Source organism: Aphis gossypii, chromosome 3 (genome assembly GCF_020184175.1).
Source record: "Aphis gossypii isolate Hap1 chromosome 3, ASM2018417v2, whole genome shotgun sequence".
Taxonomy (NCBI): domain Eukaryota; kingdom Metazoa; phylum Arthropoda; class Insecta; order Hemiptera; family Aphididae; genus Aphis; species Aphis gossypii.
In genome coordinates, this window is record NC_065532.1 from 23484913 (window position 1) to 23510488 (window position 25576).

The 25576-nt window shown below is 26.3% G+C and overlaps 2 protein-coding genes across 2 annotated transcripts in view; one reads left to right on the forward strand and one right to left on the reverse strand.

Moving 5' to 3' along the window:
* The window catches only part of LOC114132301 (protein amalgam-like), a 307230-nt gene that overhangs the window by 110507 nt on the left and 171147 nt on the right, over positions 1–25576 (forward strand). The window lies entirely within an intron of this gene.
* Positions 1–25576, reverse strand: part of LOC126551491 (cytochrome P450 6a8-like) — a 57926-nt gene that overhangs the window by 5757 nt on the left and 26593 nt on the right. The window contains exons 3-4 of the mRNA XM_050204994.1: positions 16843–17064; positions 2284–2526 (exon numbers count right to left, since the gene is read on the reverse strand). Coding sequence (XP_050060951.1) covers positions 2284–2526; positions 16843–17064 — 465 coding nt within the window. The remainder of the gene's footprint in view (positions 1–2283; positions 2527–16842; positions 17065–25576) is intronic.

A 25576-nucleotide genomic window follows, 5' to 3' on the forward strand; every position in this document is an offset into this window, starting at 1 on the left:
TCCTGTAATATGAATGTATTAAATTTGAAGTTAACGATAAATACCAAACCATTGTATACGACGAAAAACGATTGTAATCGGAATCTGCTCGTCAGTCAATACTTCGTAATAGTTATTAACTTTGTCAACATGATATAAAATTGAAACGCTTATAAAAATAATCTATCTATGTCTAGTCCAATATATTATTTTAATTACAAAATGTAATTGACAACATTTTCAGAACATTGTATTAAATACAAGAAAAATTAAAAATTAAATGTTCAAGAATTTTTGCTCGAAATTATTTAAAACGTAAATCAAAACTTTAAAACATTGGCTGACTATAAATATTTTTGAAAGAACTGAAATATTTGAAAATATCAATATGATTAATTTGAAACAACAGACAAATATTTTTTAAATGTATTGAACTAGAAAGTTTTATTACTTAAGGTTTATAAAATTTAATAATTATAATATTATTTAATATGTAATACATAATATAAATTGATAATAATTATTATAAATTACTCGAGTCTAACTATCTATATTCTCAATGTTATACTATTCAATTTAATTTGCAGAGCACACACACACAATATATTTATATATAATTATAGTGGTTTTACAAATCAATTAGGTACGTTGAAACATAAAAAAAAAAAACTATTTTTCTTTCAATTATTCGTGTGTATATGGTAACGTATAATAAAATTGTTGTATAGTCTATAAAAAAAGTCATTGTTGAAAATAAAAATGAACATTCATGCCATTCATGGTTTTTATTTTGAGAAAATTCACTCGTACAGAGAGAAATATTAACTTTATTTATACAAAATATTATTTGTAACAATCAAACTAATTATTGGTGAGTTGTGACTTGTGATGATAGACGACAGGCAATAATTGAGATTACTCAGTGCTAATAGTAATAATAATATTTTATTATGTAAACGAAACATTTTTTTTACGTATTTCTGTTATACTTTTCATTTTATTTTTAACACTTTCAAGAAATCCTTGACCACCGGGCAACGGAAGCAAACATTTTACACTGAAGCACACACTTATGACAACCATACTTGAAGTACCTTGACTGTTATATAGTGTACCTACTGTACCTAATTGGGAGCATTGCTTTTCTACGGGTACAACCGGATCGATTGAATCAATCGGCTTCAACTAACATATATTTTGTATATCATACAAGCCTTATACAAATAGCTTTTAGAAACAGGATGGAAAAAGCTGTCGCGTTTCGCCGATCGTGATTAGTAAATCCTAGCAGTAAGACCTAGCTTTAATGACATTATATATATATACGTGTGTGTGTATAAAGCGATCGGGCTTTGACTTTGACATGATATTATAATATGTATACAAATCCGATGGGATCGTGGACGTCGTATCCTAGTATACTATAGCAAAGTCATTTTTAGGGGTGAGTATGAGGACTTGCAGAGGGAGATGAAGTTGTGAGATTGTGTGACGAAAATAAAACGTGGATATTATATCGTACGAGTATTATAATTTATAGTAAAAGGAGCGTATCTAGAACTAGAGAACTACTCCCTCCCTTAATCCGTGGGCGTTACTAGAATTTAGAACCAAAATAACAAATGTATACTTTAATTTGAATTTAAAAACCTTTTTTTACTAAATTATTTATTAAAACACAAAATAAGTATTAAAAAACTTCTCATAATATATACGCGCAAGTATATTTACGCTAAATTACATAAGTATTTGTCTGTAGATTTATTTATTTTTTAATTTAAAATATTTTTAATCACCATAAAATAAAGATATCACCTAATCTATTCAACGGAAAAATATTGACTAGAATAAATCCCAGATCCAAGTAGTTTTTATGTAGATAAGTATAAAATATATTTTAAATATGTTGATATTTGCATTCAACAATCTGTTATTCAAGTGTCAAAATACCTATTTGAAATAAATTTTAAAAATACGTTTAATAAGGTACAGAGTGTACAGACAATACAGAATTTTTTTAAATAAATGTTTGTGTATCATGTGTATCAGATAGCTGCGTAAACCACGTAATTTCAAATAATTCAAGTAGTACATTTTTAAAAAAAAATTTTTGGAAGTTAATTAAAGAAATTTTTAAAAGATCGAGAAAGGCCAGAGAACATCGCAACTTACTCTTTATAATCTATCATTGAATTATAAAAGTGAACAATTCAAAATTTTTTAAACCTTTTTTTTCTTTTTATCTGGTGATTACAACTATGTAATAGAAATATTTTTGAAAATATTAATTCTTTTGAAACTTACCGATGTAAGACTGCGGGCCACTTCCATGTGGCATGTACGCGGAAGACAGTTGTCCGGGAAAACGGTGTGGCTGGAACTCTTCAGGCTCGGGAAAGTGTTCTGCGTCATGGTGCAGCGCATGCACTGGTACCACAACCAGCGAGTTTGGTTCGATGGTGCAACGATTATTTGTTCCGGGTACAATGTATGGTTTGGTGGCCACACGACGCACAACAGCCACCAGCGGGTACTTCCGCAATGTTTCTACAGTCAGAAAGAAACAAATTTAAAATAGGTATAAGTAAATGATTTCTGCAATTTATTGTGGACCTCATTCATATTTTTAAGCTCAAATTCAATAGGTGCTTAAAATAAAATTGTAATAAACTGACAAATTGCCAGTGTAAAATTATTAGATATACATCATCGTACCATCTATGTAATAATCGTCAAAAAAATAGTTTAAATAACGGGAACATAATACGATACACAAAAATAAGTTTTGTGTCTATCTTGTAAAATTTGAATTTTGGAGTGGTATATGTATTATATATTATAATGTATTAAAATAATTGTTTAAAGTGTATAGTTAAGCAATCGTCCACGACCCACCTCAGAATGTGAACCTATATAAAAACGACGATGAATCAATTATTATTGTCGACATATATGAGATGTGACAACGGTTCGGTGCTTTGAACGGTCCTATGATGTTTGATGTATAAATCACTACGTTCTAACTATAACTGACGTACTTAATCTTGAGATTCGAGTTGTTAAAATACGTTAGAACGCATCCAATAATAATAATAACCAATAAAAAATAGTATAATAAGTCAGTAGCGCGCTCATAGGCTATATGACGGGAAGAGCCACAGAATGACATGCCCAATGTTGTTGTTTAATATTCATTATTATTGTTATTCATTTAACGACGTTATAATAATATTATTATATAATATATTTCCCGGGTGTAATAGTAATGATATTAATGTGAGCAAAAAAATGTTTTTATTAACTATGAGTATATTTATGAGAATTTATAAACACCTTAAATTCTTATTGTTATTGCGTAGATATAAAGTATGTACACAATAGGTATAGCATTTATGATAGAAATAACTATTAGACAAAGAAACTGTCCCACAATTTGCAAACAACTATCCATTGAGATGGACTAAGCGGGTGATACCTAGTATTATTATATAAAGATACGTACGTATAATTTGATAAAGTTCACTAAGAATTTATTATTCCTTCAAAGTGCCAATGGTATACCTATTAATAGTGATTAGTAACTAATCTATTTTAGGGATATTCCGATTTAAAATTTTTCGTAATTCGTATTGTAGTTAAATTTTTTTTTTTTATGAAATTATTAAACATACCAATACTTATTTATTAACGAATAATACATTTTAATTAAAACTTAAACAACTTATGATGGATTTGATCCATTAGAGCTTAACGGATACTAAAATATTTAACATTCCTTTTAACATCGAGTAGTGAACTGTGATCAGAAATAGGCAACTTGCTCGATTAGTTGTAAATAGTAAAAAGTTACTCTGAAATTGGGTATCTAATTATATAAGATAGATACTTAGGAAATTCGCAACTGGTTACAAGTAAGTTACAGTTAAAATAACTATTATACATGAAGTTGCTGTGTTGTTTAATTACTTATGTTTATGTCTTCAAAAAAATAGTTATTAAATTTACAATTAATTAATTGTTGATGTTTATATATTCAAGAAAATAATGAGTAAATAATTTGTTCAATTTACTGTACAATACCATTAATAAAGAGTATTAAAATTGATACAATTATATACTGCATAGTATGAAGTTATACTCTAATTGTTGTTGGTAAATATATACAAATCAGAGAAAATAATTTATTGTGCTTATTTTTTTTCGTTTTATTATTGGTAAGAAGTTTTTTTTTATTATTGCATATTGTAGGCAAGTACTAATCTTTGATTTTTAAATATTTGGAATTACAATTAATTTAGTATTTGAGCTCACAGAAATATTTATTATTGTTATATTAAATACAGACACATGTTTTATGTAATAAATACGTGTAAATTACTATTCATAGACTATTTAAGCTATTTTTTTAAATTATAATAAGCAATTACTACAATATATAGTTTAAAATAATTAAAATATACATTTCAATATTAAATAAAAAATATTTTATTGACTATCTATATAGGCATACCTTTAACTGACTTCTATTAAATTACAGTTATCATTTTGACTTCAATTTTATCGATGAATGATTATCATCTAAATTGCCTAGTTGTTATTATTTTAAAATTAATTATACCTATATTTTTTTAAGCGAGATTAAATTCAGTCAAGGCAGTGAAAATATTAATTATTAGAGTGACATGCCGTAAATTCCTGAATAATTCGTGCACAGACATAGACCTCGTGATGGGAATTCAGGAATGTGTGAAATTCTAAGTCGCATTAATTAAGAAAATATGTAAAGATATTTATGGGATCAAATGTTTCTCTAGGGTAGACCATTTAAAATAAGTGAAAAAAAAACATACTTACCCGTAATAAGTAGCATAATATTATAATACCTACTATAAGTTACATTCTTAACATACATCGTTGGCGATCGGATTACGGAAAAGAATTAATTATAACATATTATTTTTGTAGATGAAACTGTTTTGATAAGCCTATGATGATATTTAAATTTATGAATACTACGTTATGGTGTTTATTCACCAATGAATAGTTCTAGTGTAGACTCCTATTATATTATGAAATTATTTTTAATTGTATTCAATAAGGGAAGGAGGAATTGTTGTCAACTTCAAACATTTCTGTGTTGAATTATGCGTATTTTTTTTGATAGATATGGGTATTTATATTTTATACTATACTGTGTATTAAAGAATGAAAAATACCTAAAATAAGTGATAAGTAATAGCTAAGAGCCAATAAAAAACTTTTTAAATTGTCTTTGAGCGTCAATGAAAAATTCATAATCAAGGATTAACACAATTACCTCGATTTTTACACTGTTTAAATTTTTTAACGGGTGTATTTTATGATTGTAAAAATGTTTTGAGCTTTACTAGTTTACAATCAGATTTTTATCCACATTTTTTTAAATAGATAAATTACAGAGTACGTAAAAGAAACAATAATATGTATGTACATACTTAATTGTTTTTTAAAACCACAAGTCAGCAATGTTAATAAATTAGTTATTAGAAAATAATTGGATTAATTAATATTTTTGTTAAAACACGTACGAATTCACTCTGTGTGCTTATTGGAATTTACATACACAAAAAACATAATATTAAAACAACCAACGTAATATATAATGACAGTGGCATATTATCATTTTATTTAAGTATAAATGATAGTACATAGCTATCAAAATAGGAAGTCTATGAAACTCAGAAATTTTCAAATAATTTCTAAAAAAAAAAAAATAAAACGACTCTGAGGACAACTATTTTGTTTTAAAATTTCTTTTTTTAGATGTCTAACTTTTAATCTTTAAATGATAATATTATGCATGATGAAGTAGTAATACCATAATATTTAAAAAACATTCCGTGAATTACATTAAATTGATTAAATATCAATGGATGGACAAAGAATTTTATTTTCTTAATTATTTTTATGGTGAAAAATTGTATATTATATTTGTATTATACTTTTCAACAATGCCAAAGTAATATACTATTATTGAATATACTATTTTGAAATTCTTTATCGAGTTTTAATATATCAAAAACTGGTATATTCTCTCAGAATGCTTTGTGGTTAGCCGGAAGGATTTGGAATACTTTTTATTTTTAGAATAGTTTTCTTCTTTCTTTTGGCGAGTCTATAAGGTTTATAGTACGAAACGATGGAATTTACTTTGTTTCATGTATTTTTCTCAAAAAAAAAAAAAAAAAAAAATCGAATTCTATGTATACTTCATAATTTCATACTGAAAAAACTTTGAAAATTAAGTATATAATATATATATTATATATTATATATATGTGAATACATTGTATTATACAGCTAAAAAGTTATTTTGTTCGATGCTTTACACAAAGTATTAATGTTATACATACGAACTTATTTCTACGACTCATTTAGAAATGCAAACTTTTAACATATTATAATAATATAACTTAACATTTTAGTTAAAAAAAATATTACTATCATAGACGATTTTAAATGAAATATAATAACGTGTACAATAATATATTTTGATTTGTGGGAGAGATATAAGTATTCAGCTATATTTTTAGTATACTTACATAATTTTATTATAAATATATTTTTTCAAATTTTAATATTGAAATCATCATTCTTCAGTCTATCACCATGGAGAAAAAATGCCAATAATCGATCAATCACTGTGTTATCAAGTTATATGAAACATATTTTAAAACTACATGTTTTAAAATGTATTCATATGAACAATATTATTAATATTATATAAAAACACGATTCAAAACCATGTCAACTTCAAATAGTTTTTTGAATCCATTGATTTATCCTTTCAAATGGAAAATAATAATTGAATCATGACTGATGATAGAATTACGTCTATAAATCCAATATACTATTCTTTCAAAAAAAGAAGTGTTCTAAAATATATTATTACAATGGATAAAAAAAAATTAGAATCAAAACTGCTATTAAATTAATATTGTATTTAAGTTATTATTAACTATTATTTCTTAGTGATTCGTTTAATTTCTAATACACGAATACCTATTTATTATTTACTCATAATATGATAATTAATTATTCAACATTCGTTACACTACGTATCTATTATACAATAGATATTATACACTAAACCCTTTTCGACACGTCCATATATTGCTTGTAAATATATTAAAGTAAAACACGGCAGACAGTTTAAAAATAAACATCAACATGAGCATTATAAGCGATACAATTATTAACAGCTATTTTCCAAAACCAGTCAAATACAGTTTAAAATATAATAATTATTATAGATTTATAAACAAAAAGTGTCTTATTATTGATAAAAAAAATAACGCATACGTATATAGATCTAACCCCTAGCTACGGAAAACTAATCCTAAAGAATAGCAAACCTTCACTGGATAACTAATATCGTAACTAGGTTTCCTCGAGAACGTTATAATAAATACAAATATAAATATATAATATACATAGATTCGTAATATTTATCCAATAAATAGTATTATGATAACCCACAGAAGTATCTCGCTTTTTTATTCAGATCTATTAAATATTTTAGATATATTTTTAGTATATTTTGATCGTAATTCCGATAAATAAAATAAATTATTTATTTAGGGCATGATAATATAATGGTTCTATGCCTCTATATGTTATATTTGCATGTTTACACCTATGTTTAGTTAAGCGTTGATATTTACAGGACGCCAATGCATATTTTAATAACCAAGTTTCACAGTGAACACCCGAGACTTTCTTATTATATAGATATCCTCACTAGGAAGTCAAGAGTTATCTTCACTTACAGCCACATAAATGTAAATACATTCACAAAATAGACTCTATCTGTCGAATAAGTCGAGTGGAACGGTTGGTTTCACAACATCAAAGTTTCCGTGTCCGATGAAGTCTGGTAAATCAGAAAAGCGGAGTATTCGAATGCTTGATGAGAAAATGTTTGCTAATGTTTGTGCAGAAACGACTTTAAAATGACATTCATACGTTTATATAAACTGTTTTCAATTTCGCTATAGCGAATAATTAATGATAGAGATCGACACGTATAAACGCTACATTGACGTTTGTTGCTTCGGAAAAGAGAATTTTTTATTAAAAATATACTTGAATATGAAAAATTATATTATTTATCATATTCAATTATAACAAGTATTGGAATTTTCGGAATTTTAATAATTTTTTCTTGCTCAATAAAATATTAATTATTACATTACATTAAAAGAAAAAAACAATCTTTTAATGATGGTCATCCTGTTGTGCCATGTGACCGACGAAGAAATGATAAAAAACGTAATTGGTATTTATTAACTGAGAAAAAGTTTTAGTTATTATTTTTAATTTAAAAATACTAATATGAATTATATTTTTTTACACTGAAATATTGGGGAAAGTAGTAATTTAACTGAATACAACCAGCGAATCATAAAACAGCTATCAAGAGCTAGTGCACCACGGAAAACTTGCCATGCCCACGTCTAGAGTGTTTATTAAGAATTCAACCGATGGTGGCCAGTACCGACAGTAGTACGGGCGGCGAGCCAACAAGAATTCTCCTGTTGTGTCTACAACCCATCATCTAAAGGTAATTATTGCCGTGAAAGCTAACTAGAGTTCTCGGAATAATTCCGATTAACGATCAATGCCGATAATTATCCGACAAGAGCTTCCAGTTACGAAAACGGTCCGACGATAAAAATAAATAAAATAAAACTAATAAATATATAGTACTTAGTAATTAATCAAATGACAATTAGATTATTATATTTAAGTTGTAAAACACACATATATATATAATATATATGCATGTGTATATACTAGAGGATTCTGGAAAACGACAACTCAGCATCTGAGCTTGACAATGTTCACGTGACTTCAGTTACTTGAGACTATGGTGGATCTCGTCAACGAAGTACTGACGAACATAAAATGATATTATTAACAGCTACGAGGACAGCGAGCAAGAAACCCAATGGATGACGATTTCTCAACGATCAGTCTTACCGAATAAAACGATACAGTCCTTATCTTGGCCAGCAAACATCGACTCGGTTGAAATACTGAATAGATCTATTTAGAGGTATATATTCTGTCAATTGCTCCGAACGATATTGAAAATTGGTATATATTAATTTTTTTTAACACAAATTAATAGCTTTTAATTATTTATTATAGATTCGTCGAATCGAAGAAATTCTCAATCATTTATTCAAGTAAAACTAATTCATTATAGATGTATTGATTTTTATATTGAAAAAAAATATTGAAACATACCTATTTCGTTTGTATTTTATATATTTAATAATTAAATATAGATAGTTAAAATTAAATTCCATCGAAAACTATATTATGTGTACCAATATAATACCTAATATGTGAATTGTAAATAATCTCGATGTTCGTTATGCTATTTTCCAGGCTTAAATATTTTTTTTTTTTTTATTTTTTAAATGTAATCTACAATCTATACCACTTTGGCACAATAAGTAGATGTGAAACAGATTAGTTATATACAAATTATTAAAATAAAAAATACATCATATTCTTAATAATATTTATACATAATACGTGACATTTTTGGGGAAAGCAGCCACCCATTAGTAACACTTTCATTTGGTATTCTAGGCTTAAATATAAAATATAAATTAAATATGTTGTTATATATCATGTATAAATATAATATATTTTATAAATTTATTATAAATTAGACTTGACGCTTTTTAATTACGTATATTATAATGTAATTTCCAAAATACTACAGAATACTTGAAGTTATTTATACCTTTAATTATAATAACATAATTTATAAATGCTACTTTCGTAATACGAGTTTTTATTGTGTGATATACTTCAACAAACCAAATTAAAAATGATGAATACTTATTATTTGAATATTGGTACCTAAGCTGTACTGAGAAATAGAGGATAGTTCCTTTGCATCTTGTACTCAGAATACTTTTTTCGTATAAAACTATTTATCATCGAATAATTAAATTTTAACACAGCAGTTACATATTGTATTCAATACATTCAAAGTTTGCTATACACCAAAAACAAGTTCCCTGCTGGTTTTTATTTTGTATTAATTGATTATGTAGTTTTATAATGAAAAATAAATATCAGTGACTTTTTTAATTATATTTTTTTATACATTTATAAAGCTTATGACTTGCTCGCATTCTAGACTAATGCAGTTTGTTAATCAAGTCTCAAATATACTCTTGTTAAATCTCTTACAACAATAAAGTTTCTATTAATTTGAATTTGAATTAATATATACAATTTTGAGACGTGTTTAAACTAAAAACATAATAATAATTGAAAAACCATGTTACATTTTTTTACCTACCCAGATAATCAAAAAAATAATAAATACAATAAATACTTTTACATATTATTATAATCTAATTTTTTAATTTTAAATTTTCTTATTTGAATTGTCGTTAATTAGTATGAATGTTAAATCAAAATAATTTATTTACTTATATAAGTTAACTAATGTTTCTTTTATTTATTTTTTTTAATAACTAATATTATGCTAAAATAAAATATGTACCATTTAAAACAATAAAATATTGAATACTCTTGATTTAAGACCATTTTATAAGATATTTATAGTGTATTTTAAAAGATTTTCTAGCAAGTAACCCTATACTCATAAGTATATTATAGTACATATAAATGTTATACACTTGAATGAATAACGTTGAGCCAGTTGATAAGTTTTAATACAATACACAAGAACAAAAAAGAAAAAAGAACAACGGTGTTTATAAAAAAATACGCTTTCATCTAGGTCGATATATTATGTAGTTTTGAATTCTTGTTGGAGTAATTATTTTTTTAATTCACGGTACTATCACACAAACTTTTATGACAACTTTGTGCTATAGCTGTTTTTCATTTAAATTTATTTGAAAATTAATATACAACAAACGTCGATATATTACTATATGAGCTTCATTACACTAATTATTTTAGAAATGTATTTATACATAGTTCAATTTTTACAAAATTTAGAAAATCTACAAACTATTTTTTAGTAAAAATATAATATTATATCTTTAATTTATGTAGCTAATATTTAAAAATTCAAGACAAGTTCCTAGTTAATTAATATTAGAATCAAAAAATCTTAAAATTTTAAGCTCAAATCTGAACGATATCCGATATTTAAACGAAGTATAACGATTTTAGTCAGATATGTTGCTAAAATTCAAAATACTTTTTATAAGGGTAGGTATTTTAAACGTTTACATATATCGTAATAATTATAAAAACAATGACATTCTCATAAAATTTAGATTAATTTTATGCTACTACATATTTATAATTTATACTATATTACTTTATTACTTATAGTAAAATAACTTACTACAATAAATATTTAACAATAACAATACATGGTTTATATTTTAACAGAATACCATGCTTAAATTCATTATTGTATACAATGACTTAACACTGAATTCAAATTTAACAAACCCTTTAAAGTGACATACTCAATTACAAATTACTCTTGATTCCTATTGTTACTTACTTTTATACTTTTCATATTGAAAATTATGCAAGAATATACTATTAATATATATTTTATTCCGATAGCTATTATATTTATAGACAAACGTTTCAATAAACTATTCCACTAAAAGAAAAAAAAACTAAATAGTTATAATTTTATTTTGCGTTGTCTTATTTTTTCAATATACATTATTTTTTGCATTAAGTCTAATCGAAATTTTTGTCACGCGCAAGTAGGTAGTTATTTATACGAGTAATAATAATATAAAACAGTATAGTATAGATAGGTAGTTTTAATTACATCTTGCATCAATCGCGATAACACCAAATTACGTACCTAACTTTAAATAATTTAAATAGACTTTATTGCATTAAACTATTGATGAACATTTATTTTAAATTTTGTTATATTAGGTATTGTTGTATTAAATTAAATTTTTGAAAGGCATTTTTATTTTTATTTTTTGTTTTACTTCAAACCTATTACTATACAATATTTCTATGATTTTTTTATTATAAATAATTTCAAGACAACATCAATAAAATATTAGATTAAGATGAATTAGGATAAATTAGGCATTTCATCGTAAGAATAAAAATAAATTCTTTTCATAGATCGTATTTAAAATATGTTTTTTAGTTTACGCACATTATATTATGATATAAAATGTTTTACGAATATTGTTATTTCAACTGCTCTCTAGTTTCTAAATATGTATATAGGTATATTTAATAATTCTGAATACAAATTTAATATTAATATAGAATAGATGAATCACTAAAGGTAGTCAAATAACCACGAAATAGATGATATAAATATAATATATAATAAATGCTCAAATATAATAGTTTATTTAGGTATTATAAAAAAAAATTGGATGAAAAGTACCTTATTTTACTGCTCAAATCTCTTTACTTTTTATCAAATATTCGATTTATGTTTAATATTTCTATAAATTGTATGTTGAAATTATATAAATAAGTTAAACATTTTTTGTTTTGTGTATTGTTTAATGACATTATTTTATTGTAATATATTAAGTATTTAATGTACCTAAAATTATTAATAATACCTAATTAATATTATTGTAATATTATATAGTATTATATTTTATAATACCTTATATTAATAACTTATAATTTTATCATAATTTATTAACTTTTAATTTATTATATTTATATCATCAATTTAACCGATCGCCAAACAGCTTAGTAGGTACCTAGATAATTTTAGAGTTACCTATCCTATTACAAATAATCGAAAATGTAATCTAATAAACTTTAAATCGTTTTCAAGCATATATACTTTATAGTTTTGTAATAATTTATGTTTTTCTATCACTATAATTTATGGAAAAAAATCTTCACATTATGATTGCAAATATTCTAATTTAAATTTCCAAAGTTTACCCCAAAAACCTATTACAAAAATATTGTAAATAATCATAAAATTTACAAATCATTTTAGATGTCTTTAAATAAAACGGTTTTCGTATCATATATTTTTCTTTATTATGAGTTAAAAAAAAAAAAAAGTGGCTGTAATATAAATTTTGAATTTCTCTGTAGGTATATATAATATATTTAGGTACTATCTAGTTTTTTAATATTATATAAACAACATATTCAAGCAGCGTACATAAATTAGCCAGAGTTTGGTTCAGTGTCATCCATTAAGTTTTGAGACGAAGCCAGACAAAACAGAGACGGATGAGATTCAAAAAATAAAAATCGTATTTATTGCTTGAGGGAGAAAAAAGACTAGCTGAAAAATAGCAATAGCGTGTGACATATATATTCTTGTCGACTGAAACATTATGTTTGGAATAAAAAAAATATAAGAAAATATATTTTTTTTGAAACCTACATAATATATTATAATATTAATGTTCTTATGTTTTAAGACGGGCAATCAATTGATGGAAACGTCATTTACACGAAGTTTCGTGTTCAATTTCAATACTTTTGTATTCAAAAAAAAAAAAAAAAAAAATGTTAAAGGTTAAATGGATTGTTACTATTATTTGTTGTGTAATTTATATAATTAATTTTATATATTTAAAATTATATTATATTTATAATATTTATTTATATGTGTTTACAGATAAATAGCTCTATAGGTTATTGAAAATATATTAAAATATAGGTCTTCGTAAAAACCTAAGCTTAGTATTATATACAAATCAATAAGATATTAAATAAGTACTTGGACAGAAAATAAACTATTTAATTTTAACCAAAATATCTTTGCTTTTAGTTAATGACCGTATCATGAATAATTACAAATTAAAGTAAAAAACCTTTTATAATACGATATCAAAAGAGATATAATATAATGTTTTTGACAAGGGAACAGAGATGAGTTTTAAAATAAAAAATAATCAAATACAGAAATACAACGTTAAGTTACAAAATCCAAGAGAAATAAAATTTGTTTGAATAAAATGCGTATTTAGACTTCAAAAGACTGTCAAGTACTTAACGTACAATTTGAACATTCCATCTTTAACAGACTACTTTTATTTAACGTTCGGCGTTTAAAATGGAATAATGAACTCCTATAATTATATCATTCTTCTATATTTTTCATCGATTTTTTATGAAATAAATATATTCCTAAAATAATGATTTTTACAATACACGTATCACAAAACATGGCTTAAATCGAAATACGTATTTTTGTATCACTTTAATAAATTTTGTGAGTGAACAGAATCATGACTGTGTATATTCCAATGCAATATCGTGCTAAAATATCATAATATCATTGTAATATAGTAGTATACGGATAACCAATATATACTACCACAATGCTATCTTTATTATATTTTTTATGAAGCTTTTACTAACAGACAGTGATAGGTGTGCCAACGATATTTTATCATTCACTATTGTACGTAATACAGATGCATTTAAAAATCTTTGAGAAAACTGCAGTGTACCTATTGCTCGTCGCTAGTCGCTATTGTTATATATTATAAAGGGTAACATATATTTTAAGCATATGTGCGATACTTAGGATCACAAAACACAAAACAATATTATATTATATTTAAAGTTGTTGTACTTAAGAAGTGTTTTATAGTTTTATAAAAGACCGGGGTGAGAATAAATACATAATATAATATTCATATAGAATAATAATTATAAAAAAAAATAATTACACAATTACCTATTTACAGAACCCCCCCCCCCTCCTAAAAAAAAGAACTGAATATACTTTACTAAACAAATTCATATAATATATTATTAAACTTTTTCATTACATATGAACTCGTTACAAAAAATATATGAACAACTTATAACTGAAAGTATGTTAATACAGATAGTTTTGCATAAAATGTTTTTAAAGAATGAAACTTTACTGTAATTAAATATACGAATTCATTATTATAATACTTATACCTACACCATGTGAAAAATAGAGTTGTTAAAATAAATATAGGTATACCTTTATTGATATGCCGGGTGATATATTATTTAACGTGAGATGCTCATTAGTTTGAAAATTATTAACTGTTTTAAAAATATTTCTTTTACCTACATAACTTAAATTGTTACAAAACAATGGAAATTTTTTTGGAAAAAAAATGTCATTACTATTTTTATATTGTTATAAATTACTCTTTTGAATGTCAACATACAGTTTTCCGAGGTAGAATATTACTTGAAAAATGTAGAAAATTTTTTAAAAAAAAATTTATTATAAAAAAAATGTTTTCAACCATTTAAAATGATGTAAAAACATATTTTCAAAAGTATTAAAATTATTTGAAATAAAGATTGTTTTACTAAAATATATCAGGCGGCATATTATTATAGGTATAATATGATACCTAGTAGATTAGGTTAACTATATTTGTATTATATCAATTCTATTTTTCAAATCATATAATGATAACAAATCAACACATTTATTTACACATAAGTTTCATTTTTCATGTATAAAGTATAACATAATTCAATTATTCAGATTACGAATACATAATATATATTATATATTATACACTGTATAAAATAATATTATAGCTATCACGGCTACTATACAAAACCCACGCACCCACGCATACCTACTGTATATGTGTGTACGACCAGTATCGTGGATCCCTGACAAGAGTGTTGTGAACCTCCAGGGAGGCCGCAGACCACAGGCAATAAACCTTTCGGCTTATAATATTATTTGACAATTTTGACATGTCTCTTTCGTTAACGGAGCAATGCAGTTGACACAGAATAATACACGACCGAAATACAAAGGATTATAATGCAACGTAATATAATATTTAAACGGTTACATTATTATCACGTCTGAGTAAATGTACAATAAATAATAATATATGTTAAGCACGACCTAATAATAATACTATATGGTGTTATGTATTTACCAAACGGAATGGTAAATCCTCACCGCAGTCGAACATGGGTTACCCGTGTATAGGTAATAATATTAATATTTCATAACGCGTTCACACGCATTGTTATAGTTTTCCGAATTGATTATCTTTGATAAAAATGATACGGAGTGCACTCAACAAGATGGGTTAAAATCTTTGTAATGAAAGTAATACAAGTGAAAAAAAAATATAAATATAAATTATCTCTAAAATATTTTACGCATTAAAGCTTTTATTCTTTTTTTGTATTACATTTTTAACGGTCCTAACTCGATTAAATCTAATAATAATTTATTATTAACGTTTTTATACACTATAGCCTCTTTAGTAATATAATTTTATCACACTCGTGTATAATAATGTTGCGCCCAAATTAAATTATGTAAAAAAATTCGAATTTATTTGACAAATTTGTGTTTTTGTATATTTAATTTTCCAGTTTTGAGTTGAATACTGCTTTAACATATTAAATCCAAATGGCAAGGCAACAAAAAAGTCGTACTCGCGTTTTAAGATTTATTGTATTTTAAAACTTGTAAGACCTTTAGAATTCCAAACAATGTTATTCACAGTTACCATATTACAACAATACAACCAGATTCATATATAACTCTCCATAACACAACATTATTTATTCGGTTATCGATATATTTACAATGGAAATATACATAATATCTGTAGATTCTAAAATGTTTAGTACTTTATCATGTTCCTTGAAAGTTAAAAGTGATATGTTTCAATACACCATACGTTAAAAAAAATTATACGTATAGTACTTGTGTATATTATACGATCATACATTCTGATTTATTTTGTCGTAAAAGTAACTGTATATTTTAATCAATTCTATGTGCATGATAACACAGACCCGACACAATCAAATATTTAGAATGTCTGGTATACACTTATAGCAAAAACTTATATTGCCTACCTTTTAACACGTTTTCCAAGTACGGTAATCGATCCAATTGGTCGATTGTGACCTGTTGCTGATGTTCGTCCAGCTCGCTATCCAAGTGCTCTCTGAGATGATTTTGGATATTTTGGTTGCGGGCTAACTCGTACAGTACACCCGTTACTAGTGCCGCCGTCTGTTCTATAGTGCCTGTCACGAACTCGAACATGTCTAATCTCACTTGTTTGTCGGCAACATCTGCGGGAAAACATAATATAATATTAGAGTATAATACAACCATAGTGCACATATTATTTTATGTAGTGAATACGTTTGTATATACACTACACAAAGTGATTAATCAAGTATACTCGCTTCTATTGTACCCTCAAACTATATATTATTTGACAAAGTTTAGAGGATTTTTTTTTCGGAAATGTTGATGCATCTCAATCGAATTTTGAATAAAAGAACTTTATTAACTAAGGATAATAGGGATTTGCGAAAATTAGGATTTATAATTAATCATGATCATAAAATAGGTGCTAAACTGCTAACGTACTTGGTGTAGCACCAGCTTGTGTAGCTGTATATTATGTATTTTGAAGGCTCGATGAAAAATGAAATGGACAGTATTTTTGCAGCTTTCCTAAACCTAACCTACGGAATACTATACCTCATTTGGTTCGACGAAAATATATAGGTCCATATATATTTTTTTCCAATTGAATATCTATTTACACATAACGAAAAATTGCTAAATGTACCAAAAACACGACTTTCCTGAAACTAAGGGACGCGGAAAAACATACACACCTGGCAATTGGCCAGTTTTACTTTGATGCAGTTTTATTATAGATGAAAAAATGTGTGGTTTGCTTGAAGAGATCGATATTATCAAGAATTTCGTTAAAAAATATATTTCACCAAATTATTATAGTATTAAAAAAATTTTTGGGGCTAAAATATAATCAGTATCATAAAAAAATTCTCAAAATGTGATTTCATAAAAGTACTATAGTATAATATTTCTTGTTAAGACATGCCAAAACAGTTCAGCTATAGTTAAATTCTATATAAAAATTGTCTTAATAATTGAAGCTTTTCGTGACTTATTGTGGTTAATAAACTTTGAATACTGCATGTAAATAACAAAATAAACTTTATTTACCATGTATATTAATCTTATAACATACTAACCGATCAAACTTTATGCATACAAATCACAAAAACAAAGTTAAACCTAAAGTGATCCATAGGTAGATATCATAAACGTTAACATATACTATAAGTATGAAATTTCAAAATATAGTTTTTAGAACGAATTGTTGTACCTATGATAATTATAAGAATGAATACAAATATTTAAAAAAAAAAATTATGTTTGAAAATATTATAGCAACATACGTCATGAGGGAAGGAGATCCCTTTTTTTGATTAAAAACTATAAATAAAAAAAGTATAATACTATTTTTTATATAAAGTATCCAATTGATACCAAGAATGAACTCCCTAGCTGTATATTATATAAAATAAAAAATGTATGTAGTGAACCTGTGGTTTGAAGTTATTTTTAATTTTTATTTACTTGGTCAAGTTGGTATTTGAAGCAAACGCGCTGTTTATTCGCTTTTTATTGTTGTAACTCTATGGTGTAAGCAATTAATAAAAAAATTTGAATATTTTAATGAATATAAATTTAAATTTTGTTTGAGACAATAAGTACACAATATGTATAAGTTTTATATAGTACCTATTAAAGAGAGCACCTACTTAACTTTTCACGAATTCAAAAACACACACTTACAATCTGATACGAATGTATTACATTTTTTCTTTTTTTTTTACTATAATATTAGTATTATTTTACGTAATGAAAAAAACTTCATTGGCTTGTTACTGAAAAATATCACATTATAACTTAATTTTCATGCTTGACTCATTTACATGTGGCGTGCAGAGGTTTTCTCACCGTATACTATACTATTACTGCAGGAGACATTAATGGCTAGCACAGTAAACCATGATTAATTGACGTTGTTTCAGTAAATTGCAATCTTGGATAAAATGATTTTGTTTTGTTATACAAGTATAAAAAAAAACAACAAATTAAAGTTACAAATAACTCTGATTTAAAATATGGTCATGTACTTATTAAATATTACCAAACAACCAGGTCACAAACATGCACACACCAGTACAATACACATTACAAATAACAATATACGCGTATACACTTAGGCAGACAAGAAACAAGTTCAGCAAAATTAGGCGACACTATATTATACAAAATAGGCAGTAGAATTAATCGAAGACAACAGAACATTTGGTCTTTGAAGTCGACCATTGCTGTCAGACTATATATTGGTATTACCTATCTATTCATAAAAATTCTATTTTATTGGTTACTAGTTCGACTTCAAACGTACTGTATCGTGTAACACGATGGTAGTCGAATACAACTAAAATAAATGTTATTACAATGATCCGATATTCAATGGTTTAAGCGTAAGATTAGAATCATTATAGATGCAGAGTTTTGACCAGATGTGGTAACCGATTTCTGTTGCTAAACTATAAAATACTCTATTCAAATACTGATTTTATACCAGTGAATACCCAGACCAATTTTTATATGATAAACCTAACAGCAAATAGCAGCTAATTGCTGATAATTCAATATAACATTTATTAATCAAAACTACGAGTGCAGCTCAAAATTAAACGCTTTTATGATGTAGCATTTCTTGGATAAATCGCTATTAATAATATGTATAATATAAAAACTAAATAAAACAAAAATTGAACATCAATTTTTTGTTATATATAAAGCACTAAATGTAATTCTTAATTTTATTAAGAAAAGTATACCAAAACAACGCTTAAATAAATATTTGTTTACATTTTTAAGACGTCTCTAGGATTTTAGACTGTATGAAAACTAGTGATAAATTGTAATATAATATACAAAAAGTTTTATTCTCTGCTGGGAATAGAACACGGATCTCTTACCGGATTTCAAAGAATTATTGCATCTAAAAAAAAAAAAATTCTGAAAAACTATTTGGTAATTTTAAGAAATATTTCTATCTACCATACAAGTAGAAGAGAGGAAGAGTTGATATGTTATGAAACTTTTGGAGCACCACCATTCCTTATATACGAAATACGAAAAAGTGATTACACAGATACGAAACAAAACAAAAATGCGATACTACAGTTTGATGGGCCTCTGGGATAGTCGTCTGTAAATTTGTTACCTACCAGCAATGATAAGTTCCTTGCATTCGAATGTTATTTCGATAAGAGTTTGTAGATTTAGCCAAATAATTATGATCGTAATTTTGCCAAGACGTGAGACTTATAATTTCTTATGATTATAATAAGTTTGTTGTTATTTAAGCATATGTTTTACAGAAATCTATTAAGAAACTACAACATTGTTTGAAAACTCTGCTGAGAGAGTTTGATTTCTAATCCATATACTTAGTATAATGTTCTGATTTTTTGGCTCAGTCTAAAATGAAAAATAATATACACAGCATTCTTTTAACCGTGATGAAATTAAAGGAAAATAATTACCAAATGATCGAATACTTATAGAGCCGTGTAACATAGTTACGATTTCGATAGCAATGATTGAAGTAGTGGCTTTAATGTTTTGCATTATTGAATGCTCTACTTTTCCGCTCATCTAAGATGTAATATTTATAATTACTAGTTTTATAGTACACAATTGTCCTAACCATATTGCGCAATGACTTAAGGATAAACAGCATGCATAAATTTCTGTGGAAAATGACTGTTTAGTGATAAAAGAGTTACTCTGCATGGTTGCATATCATTACACGGGAGAAAATAACGTGCTATTATTTACTGTTTCTCGTCGTTATAATTGACATCGCATGTAGTTTAAATCGTCATAATATGTATCTATACGTACGTTTATATTGTTTGCGCAACCGACGAACCGTTTCTCATCCATTCGGGTCACGAACCACGATATTATATATGCATACTTACCTAACCTATGATATTCGTGCGTGTGTATATCAAACGAGTCACTGTTGTACTTACGACATAGTATATATAAATTATATTAATATTATGATTACTGGATAACTCGCTGACGTCCGTAAAAAAAAAATATAATAGGTATGCTTAAATTATTATTGTTTATTATATCGTACGTCACAAATTATATAAACCGGTCCACGGTCTGCGTATGACGATATTATAATAATTAATATTTTAAAATTAATAGTATTTTCGTGTACGTTTTACGGAAAAGAAAATAAATACAGAGAAAACACATAATACAAGCTATCTTAATGATATAAGTTGTAATAGGTTGTATACATAAGCATATTTAAATATATATACCTACACAAGTGTAGCAGTTGTGCAATTTAAACGAAAAAATGGGTGTACTGGAGTCCGTTATTTCTTATTAGTCCAAAAATGGTATACATTACGAGCTATATATGGCTAATTTCAAAACTGGGGATGATTAGCACCCCCAAACCAATCTTCCTAAATGCATCGAAGACATACCGCAATGTGCAAACCACAACATTTCAGCTTTCTATATTATTATATCATGTAACAACGGTCGATCAATAAGTTTAAAATGCGTATATTTTATAGTTATCTATCGTTAATCACTGATTAATAATCAGTTATTGTTTCTGTAGTAATGATTATATTATATTCTTAAATTAAATTCATTTCATTTCGATTGATATTTTATTATGCATATAAAACGTTACGATCAAAAGTTTTAGTGGGCGTAGTAAATGGATTATAACTATGTATTACATTTTATTTTACTGCAGTTGTTATTTTTTTCTCGTGAACCGTATTTTTATAATGTCGCGATACCGTCAACGGAGCGCATCTCCAGTAATCAATAATCACGGTCTTAGCCACCTACCACTCTCTCCCTCCGATCAAGATTTTAAATTCTTGTCCTTAGCACTGCAGCATTAGTAGTATAGCAGTGACGGCAGCAGCCAAGATACTACTGGAAAGTGTAGATCGAAAATATTGTTGAATCCAATGAAACGCATTTGTAACAATAGGAATATATATCAACGACGAAATTGGTAACCGTGGTAACGAATTTCACGATACGTGAATGGGACACAACGTGCAGATAAATATATAACATTATAATAATAATGGGTAGTTTCTATAATACAGTGTAAAATGTAGGTATGCATAGAATATAGAAGCCACCTAAAAACCCCAGTCAATGTGTACCGAGCAACACAATTTGTCTTGAACCGAACCTCAAAGAGAGTAATATGTTTATAATTGAATAACTGCGATACGTGGTCGTGAATCGCGCAATTTCCATGTCAATATTTCAATATTTCTGTGTCATGGCGAATACGGGGAAATTGTCTAGGTTTGATCGGTCGATTAAGGTCACAAGCCTCTTTATACCCGTTTTATGTCTAACACACAATACTGAGGTTGCTCTATTCGTGAAAACCAGAAAATCCGTATTCGCCGAAAAAAACGTTGTAACTAGAATCGAAAAATACATCTGAGTAGAATTCCAGAAACTATTGATCAAACTTTGCTACCCCCTTGTAAAAAATATTTTAAATGCCTTTAAAAATGATTTTAAAATGTCGTATCCGCCAGTGATTGTTCAATATTGCGGGAAACGTAAAATATTATATGTGAAATGGAGATCAGTAGATTCACTGTTCATCTACTGTATACACTATACAGTATACTACTTTACTTTTAGTGATCTTAGAAAAAACGACTTTGTAGTACAACCAATAACACACGAACGAACCAAAATATTTATTTGAATATCAGATTGGTAGTGTAATAAAAAAGGTAAGTACACAACAACATTGAAACCCATATGAAATTATCGACACATGCTTATCATTCGAAAATTCTGTTAATAAATATTTAAAATAACAAGGAACATGATAATACCAAATAATGCCATATAATGCCAAATAATATGTGTAAAAATAAAAGACAAGAAAGAATAATAATTTTAAAGCAAAAATCGAATAAATAGAAAAATTTGTTTTTCTTAAAATTAAAGTCCAGGAAATATTTACCATATTATGACTGTTATATAACATATATTGTAGTTCTTAAAAATATATATGTTTTTTGATTCATAATGTTATAAACAAAACACTGTTAACAATTTAAAATAAATTTTGAGTTTGTTTATAAGATATTAAAACGTATAATATGTATTTATATTATAATATATGAAAAAATCGTTTTAAACAACAACAAAAAATAAATAGTATTTTTTTCAACCCTGAAATTATAATAACACAACACATAATATCATTAGTGCGTACGTGTACGTCGTACCCACGAACCACGACGTCATAGTAAAATATTATTATTATGTACAGTCATCATAAGTATGTACAATATATTATGTGTTACGGGGGAGTAGCAGTTTGCGAAGTTTCGCATGATTTATACAGGCACGCACGCGCATCGGAACGAGACGACCGTGGTGATATTATAACGCATAATATAATATTGTACAATAATATAATATACATTTTCAGTCTTCAAGAGACCGAGAGCCGCACTCGTCAAAACCACGCTACTCGACCCCGATTCTTATGGCGGCCGCCGTGGTGTTATATAGTTTTAGAACGATTCCACGTGATGAATACTAAATAAACGACACGGACCGCGCACCGTCTCCTCCGCCGCCACCACACTGTTGCAGGAGCAGGACTCTTTTGTCGTAATTAATTTCTGGGAGATAATTCGCGGACGAAATATTATATTATCTCTGTGAACATTAAATAAAAGCCGCGCGTCTGTGAACCCTCCGCCGAATTGCACGAGCTTCTGCAGCTGCCATTCGGGGCAGAAACTCGTCGATTTGACGTTTTGTGTCCGTCCGGATGTACACGGCGAATGGCGATTATAATAAAGAAAATAATAATAATGTTACATTACTATTACTATAACATTTTGCTTGTAATAACTAAGATTACGACGAATACGCCTTAAATTAATAATAGTTAATTACACGTTTAATATATTATTATAACTGCAGGATTCTGGATTCATATCTAATTGTTATAATGTACACGACGAAACCGTCGAATGCTAGGTATACATAATGTAGTATATATATCATATATTATTATTATTATTATTATTATTATTACAGCAGTCTTACTCGTACAAACATATTAGACCTACTAAATTGTAATATGTGAACATTTTTAATCCCGCTTATTGTAGGTAACAGTCTTATGCTAATACGGAATATACTATATAATATTATAGTGATTATAGCATTATGCACGGCTTTTGAGTGTAGAAATTAACGTTAAATTAATTAATCAAAACACTTGTTCAATTTTAAAAGGTATAATATTATAACTGATTAAAAATTGATAGCTAGGTTAAAGGAACGTTTGACGTTACAGTTAAATTATTAGCGATATAATTATTTACAAACTGTGATTATTATTTTTTATTCACTATAAATCTCGTTATTGGATAAATTTAGATGCACCGAAATCTTATAATTTATCTCACTTTTATCAAATTTGTAATAATGATGTTACGTTATATTTGTATTGACAAAGACCTTCTGTATTTTATTAACGAAAAATACTAAGAATTAAGCACGCAGATGTTATTCAATTATTTCCGATTTATTATTGCATTGGAGTTTTCAGCTAGATCAATTCTAGTCGGGTTATTTTATTTTAATTATTTTTTTAAAGATTGAATAAATATTTTACGTTTAAAGAATATAAAATGATAGAACTCTTACGTGAAAATTTACTACAGTTAACTGAGAAAATAATTAATGTGGGATAATCCTTTGATCTACAATGATAATAACAATAGGTATATCGTACACAATATAATGATGAAATGTTGTTTAATAATAACTTATTATCAATATTAGTATTGAAAATTTGAAACCGTAATTAATATTAACATATATTTTTAGATTACCGTTACAGAAAGGTTCTATCAAGAATATGTCATTTATTTTTATACGATTTGTATGTTTCTTTTTAAATTAATATTTTTTGTTTATAGAACTCACCTAATTTAATTAATGATGGATTTATTTTGCATAATACATTATAAGTAATAATTAATTCAATGGATCAAAAGTTATACATTTAAAAATATATTCTATTTTATAAAAAACTATGTATTTTAACAACCCACGGACCACAATAAATCAAAGTAGTTAATTTTTTTTTAAATAAATTGCATGCGGTTTCTCCAATATATATATTATATATCTCAGTTTTTTTTAGTCAAATATTTCAGATTTCTCTATCTGAAAAGCAAAATTAGTTTAAAAATTTCTTTTATACTTTTCAAAATTTAAACAATGTTGAACTTCTGAGGTTTTTATGAGTAAAATAATTTAAGTTATATTTTCACGTTTGAACAGAGAAATTTCAAGTTTCTATATGCGCGTAAATTTAAAGTTTACGGTTATATCTAAATAGTAAATCAAAATTTAGAATTTTAAAGTAAAATTATAGAACGTGAAAAGTTTAACTATTTCGACATTATTACATTAAAATAAAATGTTATTAATGTATGAGTTATGTATTTCGAAAAATCTTTTACAATAATAAAAAAATAAATAATAATAGGAATGAATTAAAATAGGACAGACGTTAACGTAATACGAAATCAAATTATAAATCTCGAGCATTTCAACGTAAACTTTTCAAAAATATTATTTCAATCACTATAGCATTTCAATTTGATA